This window comes from Molossus molossus, unplaced genomic scaffold (genome assembly GCF_014108415.1).
Source record: "Molossus molossus isolate mMolMol1 unplaced genomic scaffold, mMolMol1.p scaffold_m16_p_19, whole genome shotgun sequence".
Taxonomy (NCBI): domain Eukaryota; kingdom Metazoa; phylum Chordata; class Mammalia; order Chiroptera; family Molossidae; genus Molossus; species Molossus molossus.
Window position 1 is genome coordinate 55,634,376 of NW_023425354.1, and position 13,670 is coordinate 55,648,045.

The following is a 13,670-nucleotide window of genomic DNA, read 5'->3' on the forward strand; positions in this document are numbered from 1 at the left end:
TTCATAAGCACTAGTGTTAGTTAATTGTACAACAGGAAACATGGATTTTGTCCTAACTCACTACTTTCAGGCTGATTTCCCAGGAAAACCATCATTTCCCATTAGACTAAGTAAATAAGGTGCTGCAACAGGGCTGTTTCACTTACATTTTATATTGGTGTATTGCCATCTAGTGGAGGGTGCACAAGCTACAAGCAAAAAGATGAAAAGTGCATGCAAAGCAAGGCAAATCCCCCCAAAATGTTTACCAGTATGAAAATTGATGCATAGCACAGTTGAATTTAACAATCTGAAAAACATAAATAACAAGATGTGTCTCAAATATAAAATAAATTATAAATGAACACTATACAAGCTCATAATCTTATGATCTGTAACTTCTAAACAAAATAAAAAATGTTTAAAAATCCGCATCCATTCCTTCAACTGACTTCTTCGCTGCATTTGAATTTTCCATGCCATATACTGGACGTGAATCTAAATCAAAGAGAGGACACTTAACTAGGGGTTAGAGCTCCTGACGGTGCTACCTTTAGCTAAGCAATTCTATTTTGCTTTCTGAGTAAGTTACCATTCGAGTGCTTGCCCTGTGTTTGGGACTATGCTGAATATTTTATATGGATTATCTACCTCTTTAACCCTTGAGCCCTCCCTCCTCCCATTCCTACTTCCTGCAGAAAAGAGTAGGGAATCTTACTTATGACTCTCAATTTACTGCCTCATCTGTTAAAAATGGGATAAACAGCTTGTTCAAAGTCAAAACCAGGATATAGAACTGGATCCACACCCAAGTCAGCCTGACTCAACCACAAGTTCTTCATGATTACGTTTTCCTACACACAACATCTCCTGCATTCTAAGAATTACGTGAGGAAGAAACAAGTCACGTAAAGCACTTTATGAAGAAAGCACAATGGCCCTGGCCAGTTTGGTTCAGCGTTTAGAGCGTCGGCCTGCGGTCCTGAGAGACCCGGGTTCGGTTCCTGCTAAGGGCATGTACCTCAGTTGTAGTTTGTCCCCGGCCCTGGTCGGTTGTGCGGGTGGCGGCCACTCAATGTGTCCCTTTCACATCGATGTTTCTCTCTCTCTCTCTGTTCCTCTCTCTCCCTCCCACTCTACCTGAACAAAAGGTGGAAAAATGTCCTCGGGTGAGGATAAAAAAAAAAAAGAAAGCACAATGTTTGAACGCTTATATAACAGCATGTTAACACCACAAATAGGTATAAAATGCTTTATATTCTATTGTGACAACCACTGACTTTACTGAAGTACTCAGTAGGGATTGCTCTTTCCTTGATGACATTAGTAATTTTAGTCCTTTTTTCCTTCCTTCTCTTTCTTTTGGGTTCACTTTGCTCTTCCTTTTCTAGTTTCCTAATGTGAAAGATTAGACCATTGATTTGAAATCTCTTTTAGTATTTTTTAAGACTACTTTTTAGAGCAGTTTCAGATTCACAGAATTGAAAGGGTGATATGAAGATTTCTCATACACTGTCTACACATATATAGCCTTCCCCATTATCAACATTTCCCACACTTTCTCAAGCAATGGACCTCACAGACACATTGTAATCACACCAAGTCCATAGTTTACCTTAGGGTTCACTTTTACCTTAGGGTGTTGTACATTCTGAGTTTGGACAAATGTATAATGACATGTATCCATCATTATAATATCATACAGAATAATCACACTGCTCTAAAAATCCTCTATGCCACCTATCCATCCTTCTCCCCACCCGATACTTAGCAACCAGTGACAGTTTTACTGTCGCAATAGTTTTGCCTTTTCCAGAATGTCATATAGTTGGAATCATACAGAATGCAGCTTTTCAGATTGGCTTCTTTCACTTAGTAATATGAATTTAAGGTTCCTTTATGTCTTTTTATGGCTTGATTGTTCATTTCTTCTTAGTGCTAATATTCCATTGTCTGTATGTACCACAGTTTATTCATTCATCCACTAAAGGACATCTTGGTTGCTTCCAGTTTGGGGCAATCATGTAAAAATCTGTGTGCACATAAATTTTATTTAATTTAAATAAATACCAAGGAGTGCAACTGCTGGATTACATGGCAAGAATGTTATCAGAGGGGTGTCCTCCACGTCCCCATCTGTTACTGGTGGAAGTAGGCTTCTTGGGGTACTGTGGAAACAAGAATTTCCTGAGGCCCCCATGGGTGAATGAGGTATCTGGAAAGCTTTGTTGATGAAGTAACAGTAAGGGAGTTCCCTTCCAAGGTCCCATCTCCCTGCATCACACATGGAAAAAGTCCCATTTTGTCTTCAGCAGAGCTAGAATCAGAGCCACCACCCAGTTCCTGCTCCATATTAAGGTCCAGTACAGTCCAGAACCCAGCTAGGTTAGCTTGTGTTCCCAGCTGCAGTCCACTGCGTGTGGGGTCCACATGGCCTTGGGCCATTTAGCATGGGTCATGGAGCGAGCGAGTGCAAGGAAGCAGCAGCAAAACCAGGGGACCAGAGAGAGAATTCCTGTCTCTGGGGATTTTAACTAGAATAACCAATTAAACCTCAAGATTTCAGGCCCTTGCAGTGGCCCCACCCCCTCTACGCCAAGTATTGTTTTCCCAGGTAAGACCACCAGGCAAGCACCGTCCCTACCTCACCCCAACTTCACCGTGCATGCGTGCGCCATCCTCCCCTTCCCCCAGGGATCTGCAGGGAATGGACCAGCAGTTCCCGGTGGAGCATGAAGTTGCAGCTTCCTGGTGAAGCTGCCCTGATGGCCATGCTTAGGTCAGGCCAGCCTCCCCTTTGCTCCTTTCCTATTATTAGCTAGCTAGTTACAATGATATCACGAGTGTGTTTAGTTCTGAAAGAACCCACCAAACTGTCTTCCCACATGGTTGTAGCATTTTGCATCCCCACAAGCAATGAATGAAAGTTTCCTGTTTTTTTTTTATCCTCACTCGAGGACACTTTTGCATTTATCTTCAGATAAAGCAGGAGGGAGAAAGGGAGGAAGAGAGAGAGAAACATCAATGTGAGAGACACACATAGAGTGCTTGCCACCCACACAACCCCAATCGGGGCCGGGGACAAACTGCAACCGAGGTACGTGCCCTTAGGGGAACCAAACCTGGGACTCTTTGGTCCATAAGCCGATGCTCTAACCGCTGAGCCAAACCGGCCAGGGCAAAAGTTTCCTTTTTTAATAGAGGATTTCTCATTATAAATTCCCCTCTGACCACTGTTGTGGCTGCATCCATAAGTTTTGGTATGGTGTTTTCATTTTCATAAATCTCAAAGCATTTTGTAATTTTCTTTGCGATTTCTTCTTTGATCCTTGGTTATTTCACAGTGTGTTAATTTCCACACATTTTTTACTTTCCCAAATTTCCTTCTCTTGTTGATTTCTAGTTTAATTACGTTGTGGTTTGTACGTCTGTTAAATCTGTTGGTTCATAGTACTGTTGGATCCTGTATTTCCTTGTTCTGACTAGTTCCACTATCCATTACTAAAAGTGAGATATTGCCCTGGCCAGCAGCCTGCAGACCAAAGTGTCTTGAGTTCGATTCCCGGTCAAGGGCATGTACCTGAGTTGTTTCAATCCCTGGCCCCAGTTGGGGTCATGCAGGAGGCAACCAGTCAATGTGTCTCTCTCACGTTGATGTTTCTCTCTCTCTCCCTCCCCCACCCTCTCTTCCACCATGTCTAAAAATCAATGAAAAATATCTTCAGGCAAGGATTAATAAAACAAAACAGCCCTGGCCAGTTTGGTTCAGCGTTTAGAGCATCGGCCTGCGGTCCAGAGAGACCCGGGTTCGGTTCCCGCTAAGGGCACGTACTTCGGTTGCAGTTTGTCCCCGGCCCTGGTTGGTTGTGCGGGTGGCAGCCACTCCATGTGTCCCTTCACGTCGATGTTTCTCTCTCTCTCTCCCTCCCACTCTATCTGTACAAAAAATGGAAAAATATCCTCTGGTGAGGATAAAAAAAAAAAAAGTGAGATATTGAAGTCTCCAGCTACTATTATTGGGTTTTCTGACCGAATCACCTTTCACTATTAAAACAACTAAGTTTTTTGTTTTAAATAAGTTTTTCTTTCTAATTACCATGTGCCTGGGACTATGCTGAATACTTTACATAGATTATCTCAATCACTAAAAACTAACAGTAAATTACTTGTAATAATAATTATTGACTTATCTATTTCTCCTTTCAATTCTTTTAGCTTTTGCTTTATGCATTTTGGGACTCTTATCAAGTACGTATGTTTATTATTGTTATGTCTTCCTTCTATTGTTGTCTTCCTTTCATTGTTAATTCTTAGAGACTTTGTATCTTTTTTTTTTTTTTTTTTTATCCTCACCTGAGGACATTTTTTCTTTTTTGTTCAGATAGAGTGAGAGTGAGAGAGAGAGAGAAACATCGACGTGGAAGGGACACATCGAGTGGCTGCCACCCACACAACCCAACCAGGGCCAGGAACAAACTGCAACCGAAGTACATGCCCTCAGTGGGAACCGAACCCGGGTCTCTCTGGACCGCACGCAGGTCGACGCTCTAACTGCTGAGCCAAACTGGCCAGGGCTAGACTTTGTATCTTTAAAGAGAAGCACTGTTCTTAAAGGAGAAATACTAAAACAGTTTCCATTTTATACTTGCACCATACATGACAGCTGCTAATAGCTGTTAATGTGATAGAATTAACCTGGAAGAGGTCAAATCAATAATAAAAATAAAGAATATAAAAATATTTTTAAATGAGCAATTTGTTAAATATAGAAACTATGATTATGTACAGAGGACTAGAGTGTGTACTGAAAATATATCAGAATGAATACAAAAATTATTACGTGCACAATTAATAAAAATACTATTAATTTTAAAAATAGTTCAAAATGGCCCAGCTGGTATGGCTCAGTGGCTGAGCATTGACCTATGCGTCAAGATGTCACTGGTTCAATTCCTGGTCAGGGCACACACCCAGGTTGCGTGCTTAATCCCCAGTAGGGGACATGCAGGAGACAGCCAATCAATGTTTCTATTTCTCTCACTTCCTCTCTAAAAATCAATTATAATATATTTAAAAATAGTTTAAAATGTAGATTCTTTTTGTCTTGGTATTAAAATGTATAAATTTTGACTATATCTCCAGAGAGACAATGACAAAATTTAGCAAGTAATATAAAAGGAAATTTGAACAAATGGTGAGTAATGTGTTTTATGATGAACTGGCCCTTTTATAAATATATAATATTCTTATTTGTCTCCTTTAATAATTTTTTTTTTTTTTTTTTTGGTCTTAAAGTCTATATTGAACATCACCTTACAGCTTTCTGACCTCACGGTTTCTGATGAGAAGCAAGCCTTTAATCTTACTGAGCATTCTTTATATGTGATGGGTTGTTTTTTCTTGCTGCCTTCAATACTCCTTCTGTCATTAGCTTTTGACAGTTTGACTATGATGTGTTTAGATGTGGATCTCTTTGAGTTTATCTTACTAGAATCTGTTGATCTTCTTGGGTATACAAATTAATGTCATCTTTCTTCAAGTCTTTTATCAAATTTAGGAAGTTTCCAGCTGTTCATTCTTCAAATATTCTTTTTGACCCTTTCTCCCTTGTCCTTCTGGGACTCCCATAACATGTATGTTGGTATTCTTGATGGTGTCCCACAGGTCCCTTGGACTGTGTTCACTATTCTTCATTCTTTCTTTCTGCTCCCCAAACTGGACAGTTATAATTGTCCTATTTTCAAGTTTTCTGAGTCTTTCATTTGACTGCTCAAATTCGTTGAACTCCTCTACTACATTTTTTTGTCAGTTATTGTACCTTTCAGTTCCAAAATTTCAATTTGACTTCTTTTTATATATTTTATATATATTTTTTCTTCTCTTTACTGATATTCTCATTTTGATCATAAATCATTTCCTAATTTCTTTTAGTTCTTTGTCTCTTGTCCAGGTTTCCTTTAGTTCTTTGAACACATTTAAGACAGTTGATTTAAAGTCTGGGCTTTAACTGTCTGGGCTTCATTAGTAATGGTTTCTGTTTACTTTCCCACCACATATGAACCAAAGTTTCTTGTTTCTTTGCATGTCTCATAATTTCTTTGTTGAAAACGAGACAATTTAAAAATATAAGTATGTGCCTCTGGCAATCAGATTTGCTGTCCTTTCCCTTTAAGGTTTGTTGTTGTTACTGCCAAGTGACTTTCCTGAGCAAATTCTGTAAAGGCTGTTGTCATATGTAGCCATTAAAATCTCTAATCAGCTTAGTATTCAGCTAATAATTATATAGGGATTTCCTTAAGTACCCAAGACAGTAAGTCTCCCATATATACAATAGGGCTCATGTGTATTGGGGCACATCCTCAAGACTCCAGCAGTTTACAGCTCTGCCTAAGCCTTTGTTTCCTATTTATGCAGAGTTTCAAGATCATCCAAAGCTGACAGAGGGCCCTTTCAGGTCTTTCCTAGGCATGCAAACCCTGAACATGCATGTGGCTTATTATACCCCCAGGAGTGGTTTGGGGCTTTTTAAAGCCCCCTATGAACATCTCATTTGCCATATTTTTGTTTTAAGTTTTTGTCACCAGTATTACCATCTCAGGCAGCTATGCTATTTAAACAATTGCTACTAGTTGTTTCCAACAAACAACCTGTGGCTAAGGCTTTTCTCATTGAGTCAGGTTAAATAAAGATAAGCCCTATAATTGTGACTTTTCTATGGAGCTGCCAGACAAATCAAATAGTTACAATTCTCTGAAGATGGGGTTTCTTGGTTAACTCCAAACCTATCTGGGGAAATCCTAAACTATTCCAGTGGTTGGTTTTCATAGTCATTGTGGCTCGAAGTTACCACAGAAGTGGTGAGAGAGAGATGGAATCAGGACAAGTTAAAACACCACAAAGCTTATTATTCTTACAGAGACTCAACCATTGTTCTTCAATACATGTTTCTCATGTATCCTAATTAATCCTTTGGTTAATTTCTGGAGTTTTGGAAAAGTTGATTTTGACAATTCTGTCCATTTGCTTTTATGGAGAATCAGATCTATGGAGACCCTTACTCTACCATTCTTGAAATGTTTCTCCAAGATTTCTTTTAGTAGAAAGTAGGATAAAGCCCAGCCAGTGTGGCTCATTGAACAGAGCATTGCCCTGTGGATTGAGAGATCCCAGTTCAATGCCCGGTCAGGGCGCATGCCAGGTTGTAGGCCTGATCCCCAGTAGAGGGTGTGCAGGAGGCAGACAGATGTTTCTGTCTCTCCCTCCCTCTCTAAAAAAAATAAATATATAAAAGCCTATCTTTTAAAAAGTGGGATAAAATGTATTTCTCTTAAATTAATGCAAGCAGCACATACTGAATTCACTTAAAACATTAGACAGTCCACCTATGAGATACCATCCAAATGAGACTCATTTGACTTCTCAAATTTCATAATGTCAGTACTGCTTTCCAAAGACTATGTTACTAACCCTCAGTAAGAACACGGACTATTAGAACACCAGAGTACAAGTTGAAATCTATCTGCTTTCCAGCTCCACCTGAGCAAAGAGAGTCTAAGGGACAGACTGTCCACCAGTGTTCTCATACCTTCAGACCCACAGCCAATTTTTATTACAAATATTTTTAAATGCCCTTTTTATTATTCTAACACACTTATAGATGGATTAACAATACAATTTACCTTGGGCATTTTTTTTTAATCCTCACTTGAGGATATTTTTCCATTTATCTTCAGATAGAGTGTGAGGAGAGAGAGAAACATCAGTGTGAGAGAGACACATCAATTGGTTGCCTCCTGTATGACCCTGACCAGGGTCAGGGATCAAACTGCAACCGAGGTTTGTGCCCTTGACCAGACTCAAACTCATAGCCCTTTGGTCCACGGGCCAATGCTCTAACCACTGAGCAAAAGTGACCAGGGCATAGCATTTTTTAAATCAATGTCTAATATAAAGGAGAAATAAAAGGAAGCAAATTATGGAAATATGTAATTCGTATGAAAATAAATGGCCATGACTACTGAAGATTCAATAAGGTAGTCAGATGCTTGTATGTGTACATATAATTACCAGGAATGTGGCCATCACATGTGCAGACTAATGCAGCTACAGCAATTCTCACTTGCAACTCAAATGCCATGAGCAATGTTGCCACTAGTGAGTTTTCAAAATGGTGAAAACCGGTTGGCACAGCACCAAAGAATACAACCTTTTCTCACTTGATAGTTGCATTTTTTATAAGTATTGCAAATCTGCAACAACAACAAAAATATATAAAATGGGAGTTTTTATATGTAAAATGGATTAATAGTCTAGGCTCAGATCATTATTGTGAATGCTCACCAGCTAGAGACCACGAAGAAGAGATCTGTGGTTGAACCAAGTTAGGTTTATTAGTACTTTTTGCACAAGGGAGACCACACCATGGATGTCTCAGATTGAGGGTGTTAAGGGCTTATCATAAGATTTGGGCCTATAGGTGGGCCTCGGTGATCTTAAGAAGGGTTCCATGAATCAGTTGGATTGGGTGCTTTCAGAAATTAAGCAAGCCTATGAGTAGCATCTTAATAATTTTTATCTAGAAAATAGGAAGAGCAGAGTGCCCCAAAGCTGTATTTAGTAAAGCAGCAGCAGTCACTCATGTAAGCCAGGAGAGGGGATGGTCTGGTCTTTTTTTGTGGTTTGCATAGTATTATTTCTATACTCCATCATGATCACAAGAGTGTGCTTATTTTTGTCTTGCTCCCTCATGATCGGAGTGGCCTTGCCAGATGTTAGTGTTGTATAAAATTGTTTATGTTCGCCCTGGCCGGCTTGGCTCAGCGGTTAGAGCGTCGGCCTGCGGTCTGGAGAGACCCGGGTTCGGTTCCCGCTAAGGGCACGTACTTCGGTTGCAGTTTGTCCCCGGCCCTGGTTGGTCGTGCGGGTGGCGGCCACTCGATGTGTCCCTTTCACGTCGATGTTTCTCTCTCTCTCTCCCTTCTTCTCTCTCCCTCCCACTCTATCTGTACAAAAATTGGAAAAATGTCCTCGGGTGAGGATAAAAAAAAAAAAAAAAAAATTGTTTATGTTCAATAGAACACCATAGCCTGGCTGTTGGGACAGGTCAGCTTCCAGGGGTTGCTTTTTACTTCTCATCATAAACAGGATTTTCATGTGCATACTATTAACGAGATATATGGAGGTTATTACAGATGCATGACAATTTTTGGTCCTGTCCTATGTTCTGCAAGTGCCTGGCATCCCTAGGCTCCACCCACTAAAATAACCAATCATTGTGTTAATCAACACCTCCCTCTCCACATTACAAAACACCCTCCCTTGTGAGTGGCACCATCCCTCTGAGAACCACTGCTCTGAATATTCTAAATCCAACCCCCTAATAATATTAAAGTAAAGATACATACTTAAGAATACATCAGCCTATGCCCTCAGAGAACTATCTTACCAGTTGTGCTTTAGTGGCTTTGCATCAAAAGTTGGCTTTAAAAGGGTGTCTAGATCAAAGGCTATTTATCTGCTGTAGAAAGAATGCCAAGAGCGTTAGCCACAGCAGCTGGTGTCCTCCACAGAAAGCCCCACGAGATGTGAAAGGCACTACCAGGTACCTACCCAGCGTCCCTTTCTCTTTTACCCACTAACAAAATCTCTTTTATTCAAGGCAGCAATGTGCCTACCTTAATAACCTGTTTCCCCAGACTTTTTTACCCCTGGGTGACACCATTTTGGCTAATGAAATGTATGTAGAAAGGTCTCCTGTGATTGCTCAGAAAGCTTTTGCTTTTCTGATATAAGGGAACATATGCAATCAGAGCCTCTACTTGTCTTCCTTACTTAAAAATAGAAAAGTCAACTTCAGCTGTGACAGTCATCTTATGACCCCGAGACAACGAGCACAGGGACAATAACCTGCTTTCTAAGGAACTATTTAGTAATTATATCAACACCAGCAATCACTACTTTCAGACTTCCTTTGTTGAAAAACACACAGACCCTTTTTTTGTTTGTTTAAGCCATTATTTGTAGGACTTTACTTGTTGAACAAATTACTAATAAAGGCAATTAACAGTTACAACAGATAACTGATAAAATTAAAAAATGGAGGTTTATGTTAAGCCTTTAATATTACAATCAACTGGACAAAGAACAGTGCTCAAACTATATGTGGGGAGAGAGGCATTTTTCATAGCAAGAAGTCAACAGCTAATTATCAGGTTACTAAGTCAAGAAACAGTGTAAGCACAATTAAGCATATTATTTAGAGGCACAGAGGTAAATATCCCAAAATATTAAAATTAAGCAGTTGAAAATATTTGCTCCTGGAGAACAAGACTGAGAGTGAATAAGATTTGCATTTCTTTGTCGCCTTCGGTACTACTTGACTTTCTGACTATGAGTGTTCTCTTTCTTTTTTTTGTAAATAACTGTAGTGGGAAGAAGTTACATATGAGATTCCTTGACACTAAATTAATCTTCTTTACGAAATGATATGCTTCTTTCTTTTATATGTAGAACAATATAAAGGTTTCTGCTTCTCATAAGAATTAGATATACTTCTGATTTTATTTGTAATTGAAAAGTATATTTAACATACGATTTGAGACTGTATTCTTCAAAACCAGGAATAGACTTTGGTTTCACTGTTCCTAGTAGTGGCTCCTTGAAAACTGGTAGTTAGGGCTGAGAGGGGGGTTCCAGAACCCCCAATTCTGTTTCAACTGGAGCAGCTCTGCTTTATTTTACACACGCACACATGCACACACACACACACTAAGTTTTGACACAAGACTTAAAATAGTTATATCTATGAAAAATCACTGCACTATGGCAAAAGTTAGCACAACTGAATATGTATTTACTGAATTATTGTACCTTAAATACTACACTAATGCAAACAATTATGGGGGATGCTAAAACTATACTATATCAGTAAGAATTCAGTTATACTCTAGCAACAGAAAAGCCAAAACAATAACACTTAAACAAGATAGAAGTTTGTTTCTTATTTTTAAATTCAGATAAGCAGTTGGGGGTTGTTATTCCCATGAGAGAGAACTCAGTCTTCACCTTATTTCTCTGCCATTCACAAAATGAATCGTGTTTATCCCATTCCAAGTTCCACCTATGATGTCCACATTTCAGCTAGCAGGAAAGAAGACAGGGGAGGGGATGGGCATGACCCACTCTTTTAGGAATACTTCCTGGAAATGTACCCAGTGGCCAGAACTCAGTCACATGGCCATGGCGAGATGCAAGAAAATCTGAAAAAAGCTGTCTTTGTTGCCATGTCCCAGCAAATAAAACATGTAGAAGGGAAAAACGGATACTGGGAAATAAGCGGTAAATCCTGCCACATGCATATTCCAAAACTTGATTGACACTTGGTTTTTAAGATTGTAGGTTCAAATAACAACATAGTTATATCAAAACCTATACCAGTCTGTCCCGTTAGACTCTTAACTCTACAGATTTAGGTTAGACCTTTCAAATTAAATAACATGTCTTTATGCGGCATCAACTTTCCTCACCAGATGAACATAAGTAAAATGGCAAACAAACACTTAATAAATGAATGAGTTAATAACTTAATGATTCTTAAGAAAGGAAAAGACACTACAGAAAATATTTCCTGATAAGTATTCCTATAATCTGTGTTTTCTTGGACAAGTCACTCAATAACCTGAAGTTCCATTTCATCATCTGTACACAAGCATCACACAAAACAGGTCTGTCATGACAATCAAATGAGATTACACGTGCCACGGTGCTTTGTAAACAGTAAAGTTTTATACAAATATAAAGGTATGCACCTTCAAAGCTATCACTCCAATAAAGACAATTAAACAAAACATCTTTAAAAATTTTTTAACAATGTATAAATACATTGACAAAATAATCTGTTGATTAAGAGTCCAACAAAGTTTACAGTATATCTACAAGAGAATTTACAGGTGTCTAACAGTTGTAGACTGTTACATATATTGCTTTATTGCTTTTAAAAAAATACCATTAACACAAATGCATGATTTACAATAGCCCCACTGTAGCAAGGAAAAAAAAGACTCATAACATAAAATGTATATCAGGCATTTATTATGCCAAGTATTTAAATGATTATTCTTACTATGACATAAGAATAACACTCCTTTCGTGGTAAAAGTTTTCATTAGGCCCAGGACTACTGAAGCTCCACCAGGAGGCTCCAGAGTTAAACCAAAAATAAATAGAACAGCAGCAATCTCCCAGTACCCCTTACACATAAACAGAAAGTTCATTTATAGTAATCGGACCTAAAATACATGACTTCTTATAAATAAAAATAAACAATGTTAGAAATTAGTTCATGCTACTGATCCAGATTTGACTTCTATCTACCGTGAATGCCTAGGATAAGAAGTTTCATCATGAAGTATATATTAAGTCGTAAAATTAACAATTACTTCTAACTTATACATAAGCCAAAGTGCACACTCTTACCATGGAAGCAAAACTTCCTTTTGAAAATAATCTACAGAAATATATAAACACATGGAATTTTAAGATGAGATTAAGAACACCCTCCTACGTTCCATGGATCAAATGCAAAGGTCTTCATTCCACATGTACACAAACATAAACACTTCCATCGAGTTACACTACATGGATATTCCATGACTGTGCATACACATACACCATGAACCAAATTCTGACAATGTTTCTAGCAACACCATATTTTCAAGCCCCAAGTACTACAAAGAAAATAAAAATTTAATATGAAAACTACTTCTCCTTTTTGTTAAAGTAAATTTTAAAATGAAAAAAACAAACCCAACACTCCTCTCTGCAACATGTACTGTGTTCTAAAGGGTTCAGAGTCAAGAATTTCTTCAGCTGTTCCCCATATAACAGAACACACAGGCTTTCTCCCTCTCTTCAGGAAGTCTGATCATCTCCAGTGTTCTGCAAAAGAGTAAGAACTCCTTAATAAAGGTCTTTTACTTAATTTAGACTTCAAAGCACTATGAGAAATTCTGTATTTGTAAGCCCAGCCATCTACTACATTAACATACAGTCAATGGCAAAATTATGCTAGAAATTACAAACATGCTGGAAAAGCAAATCAATGGATCCACCCACAGGCCCATCAAGTCGGTCTCACTGTAGCAGAGCATCACCAGGTGCTGTGCAAATCCACAAATCCTATCCATGTTATGTCAGGCTCAATATTCAATTTCACCTGTACTCAACGTCCATCCCCACTTCAGAAACATTGAAAATCCTAATGAAAAAACCTCTTACGCACACACTTGACAATTACTGTAAGGTGGACCACACCAAAGGTATATTGACACTGCAAAAACCCTCAGAAGGAAAATCATGTCCCTGCAACAACATTAGTTTTCTCTACTTCTTATCCTTTATATAAGAGAAACTGTACAGTAGCATGAAAAGAACAATGAATTTCAAGAGAAGAGAACTAGATTATGCCCTACTTTTACACCATGTATGAGCTGTATATTCTTGAGTAGTAACTTCATCTCTCAGGGCTTTCGTTATCTAAATGTAATCCTTGGACCAGCAGCATCAGCACTCCCTAGGAACCTGTTAGACATGCAAATTATGAGACCCACCCAGCTCAACTGAATAAGGAACTTTGGAGGTGTGACCCAGCCACCTGTGTTTCAGCCCTCTTGGTGATTCTGAGACATATTCAA

At 38.7% G+C, this 13,670-nt stretch overlaps 1 protein-coding gene across 6 annotated transcripts in view; it reads right to left on the reverse strand.

Moving 5' to 3' along the window:
• Window positions 1-211: 211 nt before the first annotated feature.
• The window catches only part of LOC118634601 (Golgi apparatus membrane protein TVP23 homolog B), a 38,579-nt gene continuing 25,120 nt past the window's right edge, over window positions 212-13,670 (reverse strand). Inside the window, exons 7-8 of one of the 6 annotated variants that reach the window (XR_004960377.1) lie at window positions 12,784-12,915; window positions 212-289 (exon numbers count right to left, since the gene is read on the reverse strand). Coding sequence is in view for 2 of the 6 variants with exons in the window: in XM_036269249.1 (XP_036125142.1) it covers window positions 12,889-12,915 (27 nt within the window). In the remaining 4 variants the exon portion in view is untranslated. Of the gene's footprint in view, window positions 290-11,515; window positions 12,916-13,448; window positions 13,558-13,670 lie in introns of those variants that run through there. The other 5 variants (XR_004960378.1, XM_036269247.1, XM_036269249.1 and 2 more) reach the window with 5 other exon arrangements.